The sequence below is a fragment of the Cetorhinus maximus genome, chromosome 2 (assembly GCF_964194155.1).
Source record: "Cetorhinus maximus chromosome 2, sCetMax3.hap1.1, whole genome shotgun sequence".
Lineage (NCBI taxonomy): Eukaryota > Metazoa > Chordata > Chondrichthyes > Lamniformes > Cetorhinidae > Cetorhinus > Cetorhinus maximus.
In genome coordinates, this window is record NC_135880.1 from 144,099,999 (window position 1) to 144,122,782 (window position 22,784).

Here is a 22,784-nt window from a genome sequence, read left to right on the forward strand (position 1 = left end):
AGATTTAAGGTGACTGATAGACAGATTAAAGGGGATATGAGGAAAAACCTTTTCACCCAGAGGGTGGCGGCATCTGGAATTCACTGCCTAAGTTGGCAGTTGAGGCTGAAATGCTCAGCTCATTTAAAAGGTACCTGGATCTGCATCTGAAGTGCTGTAACTTGCAAGACTATGGACCAGGTGCTGGAAAGTGGGATTAAAATGAGCAGTTAGTTTCTTTTTTGGCTGGCACAGACATGATGGGCTGAATGGCCTCTTTCTGCACCATAAATTTTCTATAATTCTATGGTTCTATGGAATAAAAACAACAACTTGCATTTCTGTAGCACCTTTGATGTAGTAAAATATCCCAAGGCACTTCAGCGGAGTGTAATCACACAAAAGTTAATAGCCAAAGAAGGAGATATAAAGACAAATAACCAAACACTTACTCAGAGGTGAGTTTAAGCAGCCTGTGCCTCCAGCCAGATAGTGGGGCTGAATAGTTTCCAATGGGAGTTTGATGAAAATTATGGAAAATGTCCATTGTTCTGGGACTCACGTGTGCCAGTCTGGCCCTGCTCCTTGTTAAAATCAGGGCCTATAACTTGGAAATACCACTCAGTTTAAGCATCCTGTGAGGGCATTTCAAAATTCTGCCCCATTTACATTGCCAAGTGGTTTAACACATCACCACGGTAATGCCAATACATAGTCTACATTTGCATGCAATGAGGCAACTGTCTTCCAGGTGGGACAAGTCAGTGAATAAGAAATGGAAGCTCAAACTACTTGAGCTTTGGGATGAAGGTTGACGGGATTCATAGGCCACATGTGCCATTACTTCTGATAAAGTGATATAGTGCCACCTTGTCCACTGCTGGACGTGCACTCCTGTGAAGGCACCGAAATTAAACTTTCTTTCATGTATTCATTCTCATTTAGTCAAAAAGCTAGATCCCAGCTCATGACATTACAATTCAATTTTCACTGCTGCTGTTTTTTTCTATCTCTCCTATTTTCCTTGATTTTCTCTCTCTTTTTTGCTTTGCAACTCTTTTCCTCCCTGTCTTTCCTTTCTCTCTGTTGTTTTCCTCCATCTCTTTTTTGTACTTCTTCCCCTCGCAGCCTTTGTTCCTGAGGGGCAGTTGAGCAATAAAGAATTCATGACGCAGATTTAAATTTAGCGGGCCATGCTAGTATAGATTCATTTGGCCCTGGAATTTGAAATGTCACAATAGGGAACAAAGGTGTCACAAGAACTATTTTGTTTATGTGCAGAATTTCCCACCAGTATCTATATTTCTGTCGAGTAAACTATACTAACAGGAACACATGCTATTTTGTAACATAATAGGTTTAAGTAACATCTTATAACTATACTATTTTCCTTCTTCTTCTTATTACAGGGTGATTCAGGAGGTCCACTTGTTTGTCAGAGTCCAGATAAGCCTTGGCTTCTTGCTGGGATTGTGAGCTTTGGTATTAAATGTGCCAGGCCTAATATACCCGGAGTCTATACTCGTGTTACAGCTCTGAGAGACTGGGTGCAGCAGGAGACTGGGTTGTAGGCAGAAATAGTTCACAAGATGTGATGTTGTCCTCGGATATTTCATTTCTACTGAATGAACAAATTGTCTTCGAGAAAGCTATCCCTGGTGCTACACTGAAGCCACAACTGACGTTTATATCTCCATTCAGCCCACAAGTTTCTACATTTTTTTCAGGGAGGGTGGGTGAGGAAGATCTGACATTGCTAATGATTCAGTTCTATTGTTGGTTCATGAATATGAATGATCCTGCAGGAACTCAAAGAATTCACTCAGGGACCTGAGCTGAATATGTGGTCTCTGATAAAACTCATTGTAAAACTGAAAGGCTCCATATAACTGCTGAATTTGTTTAATTTAAGAGTCAGATATTGTAATATGACTTCCTGGATTACTAAAACAGTATGTAAAGACCCACTTCTTCATGTGATTTACTACAGGTTTGTGTTTTAATCTATTGGTGGGGTGGGGGGCAGGTGAAGAGATGAGATTATGCAAGGACCTGGAGAGACCCTGAATGTTTTTGATGACATGAATAGAAGGACTCTGAATAAAAAATGTTGGAAAAAGAAGATCAGGCATCATCCATAGAGAGAGAAATAGAGTTAACACTTCAGATCGATGACCTGTTGTTAGAACTGTGTCTGGCTCCCAGCAGTTATATTTTCAATTCGATAGAGGTTTTGCATGGGATAATTTTGACTTTGGGAAAACTCGAATTAGCTGCTGGTTATATGAAGTGAAAATGGAAATATGAGGAAAGGAAAATCAGGAGAAGCAAATATTCAGGTCGCCAATCTCAGCTCTCCAATTTACGCTATCATGAAAAGTCAATGTATCCCTTCATATCTAAAATGAATAAATAGCAGTTAACTTATGAAGGGATTTTTCATCGTGAGGAAAGATATCGTGGATAACAACCATCCTTCAACACAATACTTAATTGTTTTCTGTTGATTAGAATATAGAATCAACCTAGTATACAGTGTATGTTTAGTGTGCAGAATTTTATATTTTTATTTAATGCTTAATCTGTCAGCAACACTCAGAATGCTGTCAATGTGCATACTATCAAGGGTACAGTGCAGCAGTGTGTTAAATTAATACCTTTTGCTGCTGTTTGAAAATCAACTCTATGTTTCATGGTGAATAAATCTGAGATGTAATCATGTGATGCAGAGGAATATATGTGTTTTAGCTTGGGTCCAAATTCAAATCAGACTGCCCACACGAAAGTCTTGTCTGTCTGCTAGGTGTAAGGACCATCTGTAAGTTAATTTTTGACATTTTTCAATTCATAGAAACAGGAAGAGACCATTCCACCCCTGAAGCCTGTTTCGCCATTTAGTTAGATCATGGCTCAGCTGTAGCCCAACTCCATTTACCCACCTTAACTCTATCTGACTTGATAAAATTTCCTAACAATTTATTGAACCCAGCCATGAAAATTTCAATTGACCCAGCATTCATAGCCTTTAGTGGGAGAGAGTTTAACATTGCCACTAAGCTTTGGGTGGAAAAGTACTTCTTGATTTCACTCCTGAATGTCCTAGCTCTAATTTCAAGACTGTGTCTCCTTTTTCTGGACTCCAAATTCAAAGTGGGCATAGACCTAAAGCGCAATTTGGCACTAACTAACAATATTGTCCACATAGACCTTAGGACAACCGGTCTGGGAAATGGAAAAATATCAGAGTGACGTAGGAGGGAGTGAACATTGGAGAATTGCACAATCATCCCAGAATGGCAGAGTAGAGGGAGCTTTATTCTGCGCCTGGTTGTGTTGTGCCTGATCTTGGACTGATGGTTGCTGATTGCTCCAAGGTTGCTGATTTCTCCAAGGTTGCTGACTGCTCAACATTGTGAACGCTGGAAATCTGAAATGAAAACAGAATACGCTGGAAATAATCAGGTCTGGCAGCATCTGTGGAAAGAGAAAGAGTTAATGTTTCAGATCAAAGACCTTTCATTGGAATAAATCTGACAGAACGTGATACCTGAATGCTAACTCTGTTTCTCTCTCCACATCTGTTATCAGACCTGTTGAGAATTTCCAGCATTTTCTGTTTTTAGATTTCCAGCACCCACATTATTTTACATCTCTCACATTGATGAGCATTGAATTAATTTTAAACACTTTGCGCTGCCTTAAGTAGTTCCCAACTTCTGCAAACCCACCCTAAATAGACAATCTTGTTCAACAAGGCCCTAAAGGTCAACTGAATGATAATGGGTCTTGGAAGCTTCAATTATGAGGATTGTTTGCATAAACATGGCTTGTATTCCCATGAGTATCGAAGATTCAGGGAGTGATCTAATTGAGGTGCTTAAGATGTTAAAATGGTAGGTATGAAGAAACTAGTTCCACTGGTGGGGCAATTAAGAACAAGGGGACATAATCTTAAAATTGGAGCTAGGCCATTTAGGAGTGAAATCAACTCCTTTTCACAAAGTGTGGTCGAAATCAGGAGCTCTCCCCCTAAAAGACTGTGGATGCTGGGTCAATGGGAGCTTTTCAGACTGAGATGGATAGATTTTTGTTCGCTTGTGGTACAAAGGACTATGAAGTAAAGGCAGGCCTTTGGGGTAGAGGTACAGGTCAGCTGTGATCTAATTGGTGGAACAGGCTTGACAGATTGAATGGCTTTCTCAAATGGTCCAATGTTTTTAAATTAGAAAATTCTCCTTGGTGCTTTCTGAACTATTCTTATGAGGTTAAGGTTAAATGCTAGAACACAATAAAGAAAGTTTAGCTCGCAGCTTGGTGTCCATGCTTGGTTTAGTCTGATAGTTTTGATGTTAATACCTCTGGGAAAAGTGCTTAATTCACTTGTACAGACATCCCCTTTCCATCAATGAACATAGAACTTCAGCTATTTTATTTTTAAAATGTATCAGTAAAAGTTCTCAGTGAGGCTGACAGGTTTTCCAACATGAAGACTGATTCTGGCTCTGTTGTATACATATCATTTTTTTTAATAATTGATTTAAAATTTTACATGTCCAAAACAAATTAATACCTAATGTGCAATAAATATTTGTGATTCTGAACACTGAGTATACGAATTTTATACACAGGCACTAGCTTTCTTCTACAACCCTACATTTTACTCACACTTTACGAAACTGTAAACTGTCAAAATTTAAAAACATGCAATCTTAATTTGGTTTCGCTGTTGTTGCACTTCTTTGTGAGGACTGGGACAGTAACAAAGACCAAGAGACAAAGATAAACCTTGCCCTCTCTCAGTGCCCAGCAATTTTCTTGCCCCTCTACTTGCCCATTCATGCTCTGTATTTCACTTAGTGCCCCCCTTCACACATTTTAAATCCCCTTGAAATAGATGAACCTTGCTAGTACCTAGTGGAGTGATTGCATGCTGTGCACTGTTGGCAGTGCCATTTTTTGGGTGAGGTGCTGAACTGAGGCTACCTCACTCTTCCTAGGTCAATGTAAAAGATCCCAAGGCAAAATCCAAAGAAGAGCAATAGAGTTCTTCTTGGTCAATATTTATCCTTGAATCAACATCACTAAAAAATGACTTGCTGTGCGCAAATTCCTTACATTACATTAGTGGCAAAACCTCAAAAGTACTTCACTGGCACCCATTGTGGCATCCTGAGGTTGTAACAGTCACTACATAACTGCAGTTTATTCCTTTCAATATGAAGATTATTCCCACCAGAGTAAAGTTTCAGAGGATGTTTAAAAGAGGTTTTTACAATTGTGAGAAGTTGGGTTGGGCAGTGTGATTCAGACAGAAACTACAGCATTATTTAATGGAAAAAATATTTGAAACAGAGGAAGGCACAGGTAGAGAATGAGGTAATTGGATTAATTTAAAATTATTCTAGGAAAAGCTGGTACAGACAAGATAATCCAAATGGCCTGTTTCTGTGCTATAAATTTCTACAGTTCCTGTAACATCACGTGAGAATCCTTCTCTGTAATGGGATGAGTCCTTCTCTGCCCTGCTCTCTTAATTGCTCCAGACGTGTCTTCCTTTCAGATTTGGCTGATTAATTCCCTTTCTAAGACACATAGTGGCTGAGACAGATAACCCAGCCACTGTGGAAACCACATTTGCTGTTGCAAAATCCAATCTATGTAGGAACGCATTTAAATGAGGGGACCTCGCAAGATGGAATGTGCAGTTTAACTATGGCTGGGATTTTCCATTCCTGCTGGTGTCGGGTGTGTTTGGTGGCGTGAGCAGACAATATGGGGCGATCAATTTCACAACGGTGTGAAACCAGGTGGCAATCATCCGCTCAGCCCACCAATAGTGGGCTGCTTCTCTGCCATTGGACGTCGAGAACCTAATTTTAATACATCAGTGTATCATTATTAGGCCTCGCTCGCCGGAATCGTCCCCCCCCGCTGGATTGTCCACCCACGTTGGCGGGAAAACACACTGGTGTAAAACACGACTTGACAAGCGTGACGTGCAGAAGTTGGGATTTACCCACCAGAGCCTTGCTCACATCATGGACAACCAAGGAGCAGAAGGTGTTGGAGCCCGACACCAACAGGATCCTGGAGGAACGTCCATGGCATGTTGGGTGGATTCTCATGGACATGGCTCTGCTGTGAAGCAGCTCACGGAAGTTGGAAAGTCACTGTTGATGCTCACAATGGATGATGGTCGAGGGGGTGGGAGAGGAAGGTCTAGGATTGGCTGGGAGAGGAAGAGGTGTCAGGGGGTGAGGTTGGGGAGGGAATGAAGATGTCAGAGGGGTGGGGTTGAGAGGAGGGAGGGGGAACAGGAGGAGGAGGGGGTAATGCAGGAGAAGACTGGGGAGGTAGGTGTAAGGGGGGTGGAGGGTGTAAGGGAAGGAGTGCAGAGAGGGGAAGGAGTGCGGAGAAGGGATAGTGTCAGGGGAGGAAGAGGCGCACAGAGGGGGGGTGTCCAGGGGGAGGAAGGGGTGCGGAGAGGGGAGGGAGTAAGAGTGGAAGAAGAAGTAAGGGTGGAGGAAGGAGTCAGGAAGGGGGTAGGAGTATGGCTGGAGGAAGAAGTGAGGCTGGAGGAAGAGGTAATGTTGGAGGAAGGAGTCGGGGAAGGGGCTAAGGGTGGCGGAAGAGGTAAGGATGGAGGAAGGAGTCAGAAAGGGGGACTAGGTGGGGGGGGCAGTCCATGGGGGGGGGTGGTGGGAGGACTTGAGGGAAGGGGTTTTGGGGGGAAGGGTTCCAGAGGGGGGAAGGGTTTCAGAGGGAAGGGGTCTGGTGGGGGAAGGGGTTCCATGGGCGCGAAGCAGTGCAAAGGGGGGGGATGTGTAGGTGAATGTGCATGGGTGGGGTCAGATAGTTCCACGTCTGCCTCCTGGGGAGTGAACTGAGGGTGGGCATTTTATGAGCAAATGGTGAGAATGACCAAGGGCAGAGTGAGGCAGTAGGGTGGGAGGGTGAGAGTTCGACCGTAGGGATAGAAGGGATAGCAAGGGTGTTTGGTGGGGAGCTGGAGGCAGAAACGGACCCTGGGGGTTGGAAAGAGGAGGCCGGGGAGGTGAGAGTGGACGGGGGTGGGAATTTCAGGAAGGAAGGGAACATGGGGTCAACTGTGATGGGGAAAGAAATGGGTGACTGGGGGAGAGGAAAAGACAGGAGAGCGCACAATGCTGGCTAAATCAAAAGTGAAACGAGAGTCATGGTGGGCAAGATCAGGTGCTGCATTGGGAGTGTGATCGGTGGGTAGGCAGAGATGCAGGTCAGCTCAGATGGACAACTGAAAGTGAACCCGAGCAGGCAGCATTGAAAATGCTCAGGACAGTGAGGTGAGTGTGCTACGTGATGGGTTCCCGTGCGTGGGAGCGTGTTTGCAGGAGTATCTGAAAGGCCCTGCCACACACACACTTCTCCCTCCAGAATCACTCATGGGCTGGCAGCTCCCACTGCGGTGACAGAGGATGAGGTTGAGGGGGGAGTCACAAACAAAGGGGACTCGGAGGAAGAGGACAGCCTCTGAGATTCCTGAGTGGATGACCCAGGGGTGTCCAGCTGCCGCTTCTCCTCCCTTTGGGTGCCTGGGGCCCTCAGCCTGGCTCCTTGAGTGAAAGGAGCACCTGGAAGGACGTCGAGGTGTCCTGTTTCCCTATCGCGTTGCCACTGCAGAATCTCCCATGGATCCAATGATGGTGTGCACACATCTCCGCGTTCTGCTGGACCAGGGTCTCCACGGGGTCCGCCATCATCCCCATGGAGACCTCCGTACATGCACATGCGGGCACCACTTCATCAGAGAACAGGCAGACGCACTCCTCCGACTCGCCTGCCACTCTGTCGAGGCCTTTCAACAGTTCTGTGTGATGTTCCCCTGCCTTCTGCTGACTCTCTATGATGAGTTGGAAGGCCAAATCCAGAGGTTCATCATCGAACTTGGGCATTACAGATGCCTCTTCCCCAGCAGTCCTCCGCGTGCCGGGAACTCAGTTGAACTTCCCTCCTCCTGCTTCGGACACGTGTCCACCAGATTGGGAACCCAAACCTGCTCTAGATCTAGGTCCCAATGATGTATACATCTCTGCGCTGGTGCAAGGTGTGGGTAAATGCTGTGATGGTTCTTCCGAGCTGTTTATTTCAAGCTCTTCACTGGTGGAGGAGTCCTCTTGGCTGAAGGTGAGGATGTGGATGGAGCTGAGGGACTGGCTGGCTGAGGGTGTCGGTCTTTTGGCTGAGCTCCCTATGAACCAAAGTAGAGATAATCAGTGCACGTCAGCAGTCACAAACAGGAGAGAGAGAGCACAGAGTAGTGTTGAGGGAGGGATGATGTGGTGTGGGATCCTCAGATGGGTGTTTGCCACCGACCTCACCATCGCCGCAAGCATGATCCTCATCCTCACTAGTCAGTACAATGGCACAGTCCTCAAAGTGAGTGAGAGGCCTAATGTGGGCCACTCGACCCCCAGTCTGGGATCTGCTGATGTGAACCAGCTTCTCTTGCATGGAAACAGATGGGGAGAATGTGAGCAGGACACATGGCACTGCGTGGAATGTTTGTGTGGTGAATGGCGACATGGGCAGGAATGAGGATGTGAGCTCGAGAGGATATGATCCTGATGGAGATGTTGAGGTGTGAAATCCCTGTGGATGTGTGATGGGTTTGTGAGTGTGTGAGTTAAGAGTGATGAAAAGAGTGAGTTACCCTGGCAGAACGGATGAGACCATTCATCCTGTAACGGCACTGAGTGGCTGTCCTCTTTTGCAGGGCATTGGCACTGACCACCACTGCCACTGCCTGCCATGCTGGATTGGTGATACTGCTGTGCAACCTGTGGCCAGAACGGAGGTAGAGGACAACAGAGCGGGCCTCCACGGCATCAAAAGAGATGTTCCAGTGACACGTCATTAAACCTGGGGACTGAAGTCTTTTTGCCTTTCGTGGACATTGTGCAGTGGTCATGGGCTGGAAGCACTGAGATGTCTGCACACTACTGGACTTTAAATATGGCGCCCAGCATGATGAAGTGGCGAGGTGATGGCGTGGCGGGCGAATGAGGGCCTGTCCATCATGGAAACGGCGTGTTTCCCAGGAATGCATAAATAATGCGGCAGATTTGGGACGTTATGGCGTGAAAACCTGCCATCGCGGCTGGCGGGTAAAATGGCATTTTACCTGCCTGCTACCGCACTTAGTGCAAATCTGGGATGATTCCGCCCTATGGGTGCTTATCAGCAGTTCAGTATGTTGGGTTCTGAAAGTTTGTCCTAAGAAATGGACCAGAATTTGGACACGAAGAGTAGCTGGGTAACTAATGTTTCATACCTACAAAAATGTGGCTCCCAATCTGTACAAGCTGGTTAGATGAGAGGTCAGCTAGAGGCATAATTAACAAAATCAGGGGACAATTGCAAAGAAAACTAGGCTACTGACCGGGCTTGTGCTTTGCAAAACTGTTAGCATGAGCAGGTAAACTCCAGTAAAGAAACTGTCTAGAACTGACTTTCAGTTAAGGGGAGAATGTGAATCTAGGGTTAAAAAGAAAGAATCAGAGTAACATCAGTTTGATCAAATTGAGGAGGGCCTGTTTCTGTGTCCACTTCCAGAACAGCCACAATCAGATCTAGATTATGTTACGACCAGGGGAGAACGAGTGCAAGAACTCCCCCTTTTTTTTCCCAATCCTCGGTTACACAATTTTAAAAAATTTATGAGGATGAATGTGTCAGTTCAGAGTACGCACTCAACCATTTACGTGCCGATTGCAAAGAACTCAGTCTGGCAGGCTTTCTGGAGTTTAAAAACCCAACCAAGTAAAGATATTGAAATAGTCAAAAAGAGAAACACACACCATCGCAACACACAGACACAGAGACACATGCACACACACCTATGCAAAATTACCAGTTACAAAGCAGAGGAGGTTAACTTTAGGCCAAATTAAGATTCAATAATAAAAGACAAATATATAGTAAGTTCACTGATTACGAGTCCTTTGCTTTTGTTTGTGGCTGAGGCAGTACTTTCAACGGTAGTCCTTGGTATTTTTTTCCTGGAAATGCTGCTTTGGAAATTGATGTCTTCCTTTAAAAACTCTGTTTTGCAGCAAAGCTTCCAGTTGGTTACAGCAAGCAGGGGACATTTTTGGGGAGAGGAGGAGTATAATTGGCTGTTGCCTCTTCAGTCCTTGGATCAATCTCTCATGATGTTTCAAGATGGTTTTCTGAGAGTGCAGTGTTGGTTCTTTGGAGAGCTGTGAAGGTTCCTCTCGCCCCTCTCTCTAAATTTTGCAGCTTGTGCTGCCTTTTTCTACAATTGGCAGTAAAGATGGTTTTCACCCTGCACAGTCATTGCACCCTCTGGCAGTGGGATCCTCCCTCACCTGTTAGCTCTATAGATCAAAAGTGGCCTCCAACAGGTCAGTTGATTAATTCCTTGTATCCCAGTAGCCAGAGGTGATTGAATAATAATGGGCGGAATTTTTCGTGCCCACTGACGTCAGGCGTGTTCGACGGCGTGAGTGAACAGTATGGCGAGAAAGCCAAAAATCGGTTTCATGGCGTCTGAAATCAGTTTGCAATCGTCCGCTCTGCCCATCAATGCCCGGCTGCGTTTCCCACTGTCAGATACCAGGAACCTCATTGTAATACATCTGCGTATTATTATAAGGCCAGCCCACCGAATCATCACCCCACACTGGAACATCCACCCACGTCGGCCTGATTTTACGTCGACTTGTTTCACAACTGAACATAAGCGGCATGCACCTGGCGAGCTGCACTTTGCTCGGGACTTCACGGTTTGTTTGCCTACCTTGCTTCGGGCAGCACTTACAGTCATCAGCACCAGGCTTTGCAGGCAGCACCACATCACTTTTAGGGGGAGCTCATGGGTAGGTCACTACCTGCCAGACCAGCTGTGAGGCTGGGTGGCTTCTCAGTGACTGCAGCTCTAGGGCTTGCTTGGGGAAGGGGGAGAAGTGGCCTCAGGCAAGGGAAGAAGCTGCAGGACGAGGGCTGTACTGGGGAAGCGGGATATCCCAGGGTGTGTGTAGGAGCAAAAGTTCATCTGTGCAAGTGGCCTCAAGAGGGTGAGGGCTGTGGAGGCAGTCTCCAGAGATCAGGCCAGGTGGAGATGTGAGGGTGTGTGTGAGAATGGGTGGTGATGTACCTTGAGCTGGCAGTCAGTGGGATGCCAGTGAATGTGTGATGGGCTTGAATGTATGAGTTTAGAGTGATGAGATGGTTGCCATACCCTGGCGGCATGGATAAGACTATTGAAAAACAACAGTACTGCAGTGAAAACCCACAAAATGAATGAGAGAAATACATCCAGGCCTCCAGTGAGCGAACGACAACTCAAACAAGTCGAGTGCTTTTTCTGCCACCACTATGGTTACATAAGGCGGCACTGCAGAGAAAGGTTAAAACAACACGATAAAGGCAGAAGGAAAAATCATGAAATATGCCTCATGGAAGAGCCAGAAGAAATAGAATCAAACATCCATTCATTATATAACCTCAAAGTGGGTAGAACCGAGCCAATCCAAGTAGCCATAATGATCAATGGACAACCCATTAAGATGAAAGTTGATACGGGAGCGTCGATGTCCATCATTGGAGAGCATACATTTAGATATCTGATTAAGGAACCCATCCTTTGGAGTTAGAAGTTTTGGACACAAAGCTGAGGACATACATGGGCAAAGAAATAAATGTGAAAGGGGCATGTCAAGTCAAGGTGCAGTATGAGGAACAGTCTGCAAAATTACCCCTATTTGTGATGTCAGGCAGAGGACCAAGTCTCCTCAGAAAGAATTGGCTGGGAGAGATAGAACTTGAGGGTCCGCTAAATTCCTAATTCGAAACCAGAAGTGTTGTTGCAAGAAAAAATGAGTACGCAATGACCCATTGGAAGAAGCTGGTAGAAGTGTTACATCGGGACAGTGTTCAAACTGAAGTCAGCATCCTTCGAAAGGAAATGGAAAATATATTAAAGGACTTTCACGTGCTACAAAATTCAATGAGCTCCCAATTTGTGCCACCAAAATGATACGAAGAAGAAAAGGACAATTTAAGCCTGTCTCTAGCCGAGTTAAGGAACGAATTAGCTGCGAAGGGGCAATGATATGCGATTTTGCAGGAAATTATTAATGAGAATAGGAAATAATTGGAAGAGCTGAAGCAGCAGTTGTGTAAAAGCCCTGAAGTTTTAAAGCTGGATGACCCTGAATTCTCAGAAGAGCTGTTGGAAAACCCAAATACTGATTTCATTCACGTTCTGCTCGCGCCTGAGTCTAGTCCAGCCAACAGCGAAATTAAAGAGAAGACAGAGATACGGGTCAGTGCTACCAAGAAAAGGACAGGCAGGAAGAAAAAGAGAAATTATTGACAGTCTTCGGAAAGAAAAACAAAAATTTTTTTTTTCCTTTTCGTCTTTCTCCTCACACATGATGTAGCTCATCGCTGTATTGCTTTGTGCTTGTTGCCCTTTATCTGTTTCAGCTTGGAGGGGAGGGGCAGCAGGAGTGAACATGACTGCACCCGGAAGATGATGAAACCATCCACTGAGGGACATAGTGGGCAACTGCCCCTGAAAAAGAGGTCTCGGAAGCAGCAGCCAAGGTTGTTGGGCTACAACGTTCAACCCATCAAAGAAAGCCTCCTGAGAGGTTTGACCTGTAATTAGTTATTGTGGAAATAGTTAATCTGTTTTAAGCTTGTTAGCTGTACTTTTAAGTAAAGGGGGAGGGATGTGGTAAAGTGAGAAACCCTGTCCCTTTAAGAGAATGCAAGTGTACTGATCATGTGACAGTACTGACGAATCATTGTACAGCGCAGGCAACTGGGAACTGTAAGTCTAGTTCTGGAGGTTTCTGAGTGAGCACGTATGATCTGGTGCTCTGCCCTGTGTCTCAATAAATCATCACTGTTTATTCTCACATCAGTCATTATTGATTGCAAACAGCAATTGAGGAGAACATAGGAAGGCATGCAGTTAGAGTTCGGTTGGCCAACAAACTCACTTACCAAAGACATAAAAGATGGCAAAATAGAGAGTTTAGTGAAGAATTGTGTGCAATGTCAGCAACTGCAAAAATTGCCATCGACAGCTCCGTTACACCCTTGGAAGTGGCCAGGTAGACCCTGGGTGCTGCTATACATTGACTATGTGGGATCTTTCTTGGGAACAATGTTTCTGCTCATTGTCGATGCCCATTCAAAATGATTGGGCATATATGAGGTGAAGTCACCAAGATCGACTGCTACAATTGTGAAACTACGTCAAAGTTTTACCATTCACGGACTAGCAGAAGTAATTGTTTCTGATAACCACACAGCATTTATGAGTGCTGAGTTTCAATGGTTTATCAGCCTCAACGGTGTCACTCATGTAAAAACTTCACCGTACCACCCTTCTTCAAATGTACTGGCCAAAAAGACGGTTCAAACGTTCAAGACAGGCATGAAGAAGCTAACTGGAGATTCCTTAGCAACCAAGCTGGCACACTTTCTTTTCCATTATAGGACCACCCCTCACACAGCAACATGTGTCACACCTGTGGAGTTATTGTTGAAACGCCGTCTCAGGACGAGATTGATCTTAATAATGCCGAATTTAGAGGGGAAGGTGGAAAGAAGTCAGGGAAGCCGGAAAACTCAACACGACTGGCATTGTTATGAGAGGAAATTTACCGTGGGAGAGACGGTATACGTGAAGAACTTCGGAGAAGGACCAAAGTGGTTACCGGGTGAAATAAGTATGGTGACTGGACCTCTATCTTACCAAGTGGTAGTGGAAGGTCGGTTCATATGAAAACAACAGGATCACTTAAGGAAGAGAGAGACAAATCACCAAGAATTGGTTCCACCAGCGACCATGGCCGGGTTTGCGTTTCCTGTTGGGGATACGCAGCCCAGGACAGACATGTCTCATGTTCCTGTAAGAGTTGAGGATACAGAACAGCAAGTACCCACCGAAGCACCTGATGTTCAGGTAATTCTGGGAAAGGAGGTACCTGAAAAAACATCTGAAGTTGTGGAGCTGCAACATTCCACACATACCAGGAAACCACCTGAAAGACTGAACTTGTAAATTCCTTACCCAGTGTAAATATTATGTTGCCTTGAAAAATATGTACTTTTAAATATAATATGTATATCTGAGTTAAAGGGGCAGAGATGTAGTAATTATGGTGTTAGTTAGTGTGTAAGGTACTTTTAAATAATAATGCTTGTTAAGGAAGACCACATGGTCTGTAGTAACCAATAGGAGAATAGTGTGGTCTACTTCAAAAGTTAGTAGCGTAGAGATAGATTTGGAGTTGAAAGTACACATGTGGTTGCTTGTAAATGAACTTTTAAGTTTCCAAAGAAGCGTCTGCAGATCAACTCTATCAATAGAAACAACTCAGCCACCACTCACAGCACAGCGGGATGTAATTTGATTTTGAGCCCCGGTACGGTGTTTGGACTTGCTTCCTCACCTCACCTGTAGTGGACCTTATCTCTCCCTGCTGGGTTTGTTGAGGTTTAAAACTTGAGCCTGTTCATTTGACTTACCAGCCAATAACTCCACATGGAGTTCGCTGGTACCTCTTGTGGTCTCCATTTTGGGGTAAGTTCACTTCCCTTTCTCTTTTGTCTTGGGAATGGGTTTTCTCCTAACCTGTCCCTTATCTTCAAGAACAGTACTGCTCCCAGGTGGCTGTTCAGCTCCTGATGCACTCCCCTGTGGCTTTTCAACTAAGTGGAGCATCTCCCTCAATGTCTCCTTGCCTGCTTGGGAACCCCCCTGATCCCCATTTAAATCTGAAAAGAAATTGCTTGGCAACTCAACTTCTGGGTCACTTCCCTCATTTTTTTAAGCTCCACGGGTCCTTCCTGGACCTCTTTTAACTCTACTGGCCTGTTGTCGGGACTTATAACTTCCTTGGGTTCTATCTTAACCCTTCCTAACACAGTTGCCCCGATTTCAACCGTTTTTAACTCAACAGGTTCAGTTCTGTTTCTTTCTAGCACTATTGGCCGAGTCCTGACCTCTCATGACTCAAGTCTCTTTTCCTTAGTCACTTCAACCCTCGAGGCTTCTATCGCCCCCTGCAGGGTTTCTGAACATTTTTCAGCTTTCCGTGCCCCTGCAGAACTCTGTGGCTTCCTCCAGCATTTTCAGCCTCTCTGGACTGTCTTTGAATTTTCGGGGGTATTACCCTCCAGCCTGCCAGGTCATTTGCCATCAAAATGTCTATCCCTTGCACGGGTGAGCTTGGGATTACACCCACTGTAACTTGTCCCATAACAAGCTCACACTGTAAGTAAATTTTCGCCAATGGCATCTCTCCCATGAATCCCTTGATTAATACATTGAAATATTCCTTGCTTTCGGGTGGAAATTCCTCAATGTTCCACATTAGCAAAGTCTGTAAACAGCCAGAGTCTCAGATGATGCTGATCTACTTTTCCAGCTCTTCTAGCCAGTTAAGGGTCATCTTTCCCTTAAATACAACTCCAAGTAATTACACTGACCAGCAGCCATGCCTGAACACAAGCTGACCACTCTAATGGTCACTGATATCAGTTTGGCAGTAGGATTCCCTGGGGTGTGAGAAGAAAGTAGCAGCTGATTTAAAAAGGAATCCAAAATCTTCTATTTGTATATAAACAGTAAACGGGTGGTAAAAGGAGAAGTGAGGCTAAATAGGGACCTAAAAGGACATTTAAGCATGGAAACAGAGCAAGGCTGAGGTACTAAGTGAATATTTTCAATCTATCTTTACCAAGGAAGAAGATGCTGCCTAAGTCATAATGAAAGATAAGGTCATTACGGCATTTGATGGGCTAAAAATTGATAAAGAGGCGGTATTAGATAGGCTGGCTGTATTGGAAGTGTTGGTTTTCAGATGAATTATTAAACCGAGGCCCTCTCTGGCTGCTTGGGTGGATGTAAAATATCCCATGGCACTATTTTGATGAAGAGCAGGGCAGTTATTTCTGATGTTCTGGCCAATACTTAATCAACATCATAAAACATCATAAATCAACATCACAAAAACAGATTATCTGGTCGCTATCAGATTGCTGCTTGTGGGAGTTTGCTGTGCACATATTGGCTGCCATGTTTCCCTCATTACAACAGTGACTACACTTCAAAAGTATTTCATTGGCTGAAAAGCACATTGAGGTGTCTGGTGATTGTGAAAAGTGCTATGTAAATGCAAATCTTTCTTTCTTTAATTTGGTTTTCGATGAGGTAACAGAGAGGGTTGATGAGGGTAATGCAGTTATTGTGATATACATGGACTTCCAAAAGGCATTTGCTGAAGTGCCACATAACAGGCTTGTGAGAAAGGTTAGAGCTCATGGAATAAAAGACAGTAGCAGCATGGATACAAAACTGGCTGAGTGACAGGAAACAGAGAGTAATGGCAAATGATGATTTTTTGAACTGAAAGAAGGTTAATAGTGGGATTCCCCAGGGGTTGGTGTTAGGAGCCCCTCCTTTTCTTGGTATAGATTAATGACCTATACTTGGGTGCACAGGACACAATTTCAAAATTTGCAGATGACACAAAACTTGGAAGTATTGTGAACTGTGAGGAGGGTAATGATAAATTTCAAGAGAATATAGGCAGACTATTGGAATAGGCAGACAAATTGCTGCGTTCTAACTTCCTGAAACAGATAACGAAAACAATGTAAAACTGTTGCTTAACCACCACCCCCCAAGTCATGCCTCCATCTTACCCCCTTCCCTCCTGTGTTCCACTCGTTCTCCCCACAGTGATGCCTCTGCCTTCCCCCTTCCTTCCCATGTTCCACGAGCCCACCCCCGCTCATGCCTCCGTCTTCCCCCTCCCCACTGGTATTGCTGTCCATGCACCAGCCTTGGTGCAGCTTCAGGCAAGCACTGAAATCTCGTAGCAGAAACAGACAGACAAGCCGACCATTCTAATTATCCACTGGAGGGGCAATTAACTTCAGAGGGAGAACATGATCCTGGCCAGTTGTATTTTTATTGAGCATTCATTAGATGCAAATGGATCCAAATGTGGTTCCCGACATCAATCAGTGGGAAAGTCGACCTGCCTTAAACCCACAGGAAAGAGAACAAAATTTCAAAGTAATTTCCCGCCGGTGAGAAACTGACTTTTGCCGTCACTCCAGATTTTGTGCCCCTGCCCGCCACAATTCCTACTGCTGGCAGGAGCGGAAAATTCTGGCCGATTATCTTCAATTATGGAGGAATTACAATTTTCTAGTGAATACTTGGAAGAAGCAATCATTAAATATATTAACTATTTCACATTCATGCTCAGTTGTGGTCCATTGTTTTTCACCAGTCCACCTTTGTCTAATAGTGAAACTTGTATGATAACTCCTGAGAAAAGAGTAGTGAGAGGAATGGGTCTACCAATAACTATTCTCCATCTATAAGAAAACTTAAATGCAAAATAGGACAATGTTACTTGTGCCAAGGAACTTGGCTGTGATGGTTTCCTTTGCTGATCTCAATGTGCTCAGAGATAAAAATAGAGTTTTTCATAGTCAGGTGATTGTCTCCCGGAACTTGTGTCATTTTGTTTTTAAATTGAAGCTTGTAACTTGATTGTAAGGTCGATTATGTTCTTGACAGATTTTAATCTGATTCATCCTGAAGCTTTCTAATGGGGTAGATTCTTTGCTCACTATGAGCAGTGAAACCAGAGGTCAAATGGTCTAAGTGTAGTAATGAGAAATCACAATGCAATAAATAAACAAAAATAAGCACAGATTTTATGCTTTTCACCTAAAATGTCAGCAGTAACTTAAAACACAGTGGATAGAAAAAACTTATTTGAGAAGTACTCATTAGCCTCCCTTTTAGCCATCAGTCAGAAATCATTTGGCAGAACAAGTTTAACTTGTTCTTTATCATTGGACGAGTTGCTCAGTCTTAAATTCTCCCCAGCTGCCTAAGAGGAAACACTATTTAACTGACTTCATGCTTTCCACACCATTTCTATCCACAGCTCAATGTGGTCTCAGGTAAGACTATCTTATTATGTTAAGACTATCTTATTATGTTTTCTAATGATTTCTCACCATCTTTTCAAATGCCTTTATTGCATTAACACTACTGATGCTTATAAAGGAAATATACTTAATTTAAAATGCTGAAGGGTTTGAGAAAGAGTGGATAGAAATAAATTGTTTCTACAGATTGAAGGGTCTAGAACAAGGGCATAGATGTAAGGTTCAACGTAAGCAATTTAAGACAGACAGTAGAAGAAAGATTTTTTTATACAGGGGGTTGAGGTTGTAGAATGCGCAGGTACATTATTAATTTCTGAACAATTAAAATTGTTTGCTTAAATAATCTTGCTGTGTGTTCATCATGGCTTACTGTCCTTATTATTACTCAGTCACATGAATTTTCTTTGGGAGAGGAATTTCAATTCGCCTCAAGTTTCTGCTGTTGATTTTCCTAATTCTGTTTGATACACGTCATATGCTCTGTTTTATCTTTAGCCATCACTTGGATTTCAACCATTCCGGCGTCTGTGGGATCATTTTAAACTGAATCAGTATTGGCACTGGGACAACAGATTAAAGGCTTAAATGTGTGTTTGAAAGATTGATGTGGGTGATGGAAATTTCAATTCATGGTACACTAACTTCTGCACTGAGGAAAAGAGAGCTTTTCCATGGGATGGGTTCCACTTAAATCGAGCTGGGACCAGTGTCTTGGTCGATCAAATATCTAAGATGGTAGATAGGGCTTTAAGCTAAGAAAGTGAAGGGATGCTCAGGTAAAGGTAAATCATTAAGCCTCAGGAGAAACATCAAAGCTATGCAGCAGTGTTGTGATTTGGGTAAAGCCAAACAGAGTGTGTCAGGAAGGAACAGAGAGATTAGCAATGATAATACGATATTATGAACTAAAATATCCAGGAAAAATAATAAAAGGTTAAAATTAAAGATGTTACATATGAATGCACGTGGCATTTGTGACCAGATAGATGAATTAATGGCGCAGATTGAGGAGATAAATGGGTTTGATATAGTAGCTATTACTGAGGGTTGCAAGATGACCAAAGTTGGGAACTAAATATTGTGGGATACCTGACTTTTAGAAAAAATAAACAAAATGAAAAAGTAGGGGTGGGGGGGAAGCCCTGATGATATAGGATGAGATAAAGACAGCCATGAGGAACATAGAAACATAGGGAAAAATCTTCCCCCCGTCCGCGGGGTTGTGCGGGGGCGGGCGTGAACCTGATCGGTGCCCCCGAGTGGGGCCACGCCGCTATTTTACGTGGGCAGGCCAATTAAGGCCCGCCCAGCATGACGGTCGCCTGGAAGCGCTGATCGCTTCCTTTGGGGGAGGGGGGGTGGGATTACCTGAGTCGTTCCCTGCGCTGTTTTGTGCATGTGCGAATAGTTTGGCATGTGTTTATTTAAATAAAGGTGGAAAAAAACTTTTAAAACATGTCCCCTCATGTGACACTGTCACATGAGCTGGGACATGTCAAAGAAGAAATGTTAAAATTTTTATTAGATTGTAAAACACTTCATGAAACCTCATCCCGCTTGTGGATGAGGTTTCATGAAAAATGTGAAGGCCGCCTGGGCTCTTTGACTGCCCACCAACCTTAAGGTTAGACGGACAGCTCAGCTAATTGAATGAATTACTATTTAAATGGCTTTAATAGGCCTTTGCGTGCCCGCCGAACTGAAAATCTAAATGGTGTACGATGACATCGGGACACCCGCCTGCCATCACTGCGCGTCATTTTGCGTGTCGGCGAGCGGGCCCCACTCCCACTCCCACTCACCGACCAGAGAATTCTGCCCATAGAAAATAGGATTGGGAGTATGTCATTCAGTCCTTTGAGCCTGCTCCGCCATTCAATAGGATCATGTCTGATCCTCTATCAACGCTATACTCCTGTTCTCTCCCTATACCCCCTGACGCCTTTGGAGTCCAGAAATCTTATCTATTTCCTTCTTAAATATATTCAGTAATTTGGCCTGTAGAGAATTCCACAGGTTCACCATCCTCTGAGTGAAGAAATTTCTCCTTTTCTCAGTCCTAAATGGCCTTCCCTGTATCCTAAGACTGTGACCCCTTGTTCTAGACCCCCCTCCCAGAGGAAACATCATCCCTATATCCAGTCTGTTCATCCCTGTCAGCATTTCATACGTTTCAATGAGATCGCTTCTCATTCTTCTAAACTCCAGTGAATACAGGTCTAGTCGGCCCAATCTCTCCTCATATGACTATCCTGCCATGCCAGTAATCAGTTTGGTGAACCTTCGCTGCAATCCCTCTATGGCAAATATACCGTTTCTTAGATAAGGAGACCAAAGCTGCACACAATACTCCAGGTTTGGTCTCATCGAGGCCTTGTAAAGCTGCAGTAAGACATCCTTGCTCTTGTACTCAAGTCCTCTCACAATGGAGGCCAGCATACCATTTACCTTCTTTACTACTTGCTGCACCTGCATGCTTGCTTTCAGTGATTGGTGTACAAGGACACCCAGGTCCCTTTGTACATCAACATTTCCCAATCTATCAACGTTTAAATAACACTCTGCCATTCTGTTTTTCCTGCCAAAGGTGATAACTTCACACTTATCCATGTTATACTGCATCTGCCATGTATTTGCCCAATCACTCAACCTGACTAAATCACCATGAACCCTCTTAACAGTCTCCTCACCACTCACATTCCCACCAAGTTTCGTGTCATCAGCAAATGGAAATATGGAAATATTACATGTTATTCCCTCAACCAAATCATTGATGTATATTGTGAATAGCTGGGGCCCAAGCACTGATCCCTGTGGTACCCCACTAGTCACCGCCTGCCATTCCAAAAAAGACCCATTTATTTTTATTCTCTGTTTCCTGTCTGCTAACCAATTCTCAATCCATGTCAATATATTACCCCAATCCCATGTGCTTTAATTTTGCATGCTAAACTCTTATGTAGGACTTTATCAAAAACTTTCTGAAAATCCAAATACACCACATCCACTGGTTCTTCCTTATCTATTCTGCTAGTTACCGCCTCAAAAAAACTCCAGTAGGTTTGATTTCAATCATGATTTCCCTTTCATAAATCCATGTTGACTTAGAAAATATCAACAGAATTAGACTAAGTGTCCTGTAATCACATCCTTTAGAATAGACTCTAGCATTTTCCTTACAACTGATGTTAGGCTAACCAGTCTGTAATTTGCTGTTTTCTCCCTCCTTCCTTTTTTAAATAGTGGGGTTACATTTTCCGCTCTCCAATTTGCCAGGATTATTCCAGAATCTACAGCATTTTGGAAGATGGCAATCAATGCATCCACTATTTCCATGGCCACCTCCTTTAGTACCCTGGGATGTAGAATATCAGGCCCTGGGGATTTATTGGCTTTCAGTCCCATTAATTTCCCTAGCACTATTTTTTTAGTAATACTAATTTCCTTCAATTCCTCCTTCTCACTAGACCCTTGCTTCCTTAGCACTTCTGGGAAGTTATTTGTGTCTTCCTCCATGAAGACAGAACTAAAGTAATTGTTTAATTGCTCTGCCATTTCCTTATTCTCTATTATAAATTCTCCCCTTCTGGACTGTAAGGGACCTACATTTGTCTTCACTATTTCTTTTTCTTTTCACACACTTATAGAAGCTTTTACAGTCCACCTTTATGCTCCTTGCAAGTTTACTCTCACATTCTATTTTTCCCCTCTTAATCAATCTCTTGGTCCTTCTTTACTGAATTCTAAACTGCTCCCAATCCTTAGGCTTGCTACTTTTTCTAACAACTTTATATTACTCCTCTTTGGATCTAAAACTATCCTTAATTTCTTTTGTTAGCCATGATTGGGCCACTTTTCGTGTTGTGTTTTGCGCCAGAAAGAAATATATAACTGTTGCAATGCATACATCAGTTCCTCAGGTATTAGCCATTGCTCTCCCACTGTCATGCCTTGTAATGAAGTTCCCCAATCTATCTTAGCCAATTCATGCCTCATACCTTAGTAGTTTCCTTTGTTTAGATTTAAGACCCAAGCTTTGGATTGGACTACTTCACTTTCTATCCTAATGAAGAATTCTAACATGTTATGGTCATTGTGCCCTAAAGGACCCGAACAACTAGATTATTAATTAACCCCTTCTCATTGCACAATACCAAATCTAGGATAGCCTGTTCCCTAGTTGTTTCCTTGATGTACTGGTTTAAAAAGCTATCTCATATACACTCCAGGAATTCATTTGCCACAGTATTATTGCTAATTTGGTTTGTCCAGTCTATATGTAGATTAAAGTCACCCATGATTACTGTAGCACCCTTGTTACATGCATCTCCAATTTCCTGTTTAATGCTGCCCCCTACCTTACCACTACTGTTTGGAGGCCTGTAGACAACTCCCACTAATGTTTTCTGCCCCTTGTTGCTTCTTAGCTCCACCCAGACTGATTCTACATCTAGATTTTCTGAGCCAATATCCTCTCTCACTATTGTACTGATTTCATCCTTAACCAGCAATGCCACTCCACCTCCTTTTCCTTCTTTTTGCCTATCTTTCCTAAATAGTAAGTACCCTTGGATATTCAGTTTCCAGCCTTGGTCACCCTGCAGCCATAATCACAATCATATCATACCCGTTTCTATCTATTTGCGCTGTTAATTCATCTACCTTATTGTGACTGCTCTGTGCATTCAGGTACAGTGCCTTTAGAGTTGTCATTTTAGCATTTTTACACATTTTTTTTGTACTATGGCCCTATTTGTTGCCAGCCCTTGTTTCTCCTGCCTTCCACTTTTGCTTTCTACTTTTCTGTC

The 22,784-nt window shown here is 43.7% G+C and overlaps 1 protein-coding gene across 1 annotated transcript in view; it reads left to right on the plus strand.

Moving 5' to 3' along the window:
- LOC144691460 (transmembrane protease serine 9-like) overlaps nt 1-22,784 on the plus strand; it is a 170,355-nt gene that overhangs the window by 66,501 nt on the left and 81,070 nt on the right. The window contains exon 7 of the mRNA XM_078559567.1: nt 1,389-1,546. Within this exon, the coding sequence (XP_078415693.1) occupies nt 1,389-1,546 (158 nt within the window). The remainder of the gene's footprint in view (nt 1-1,388; nt 1,547-22,784) is intronic.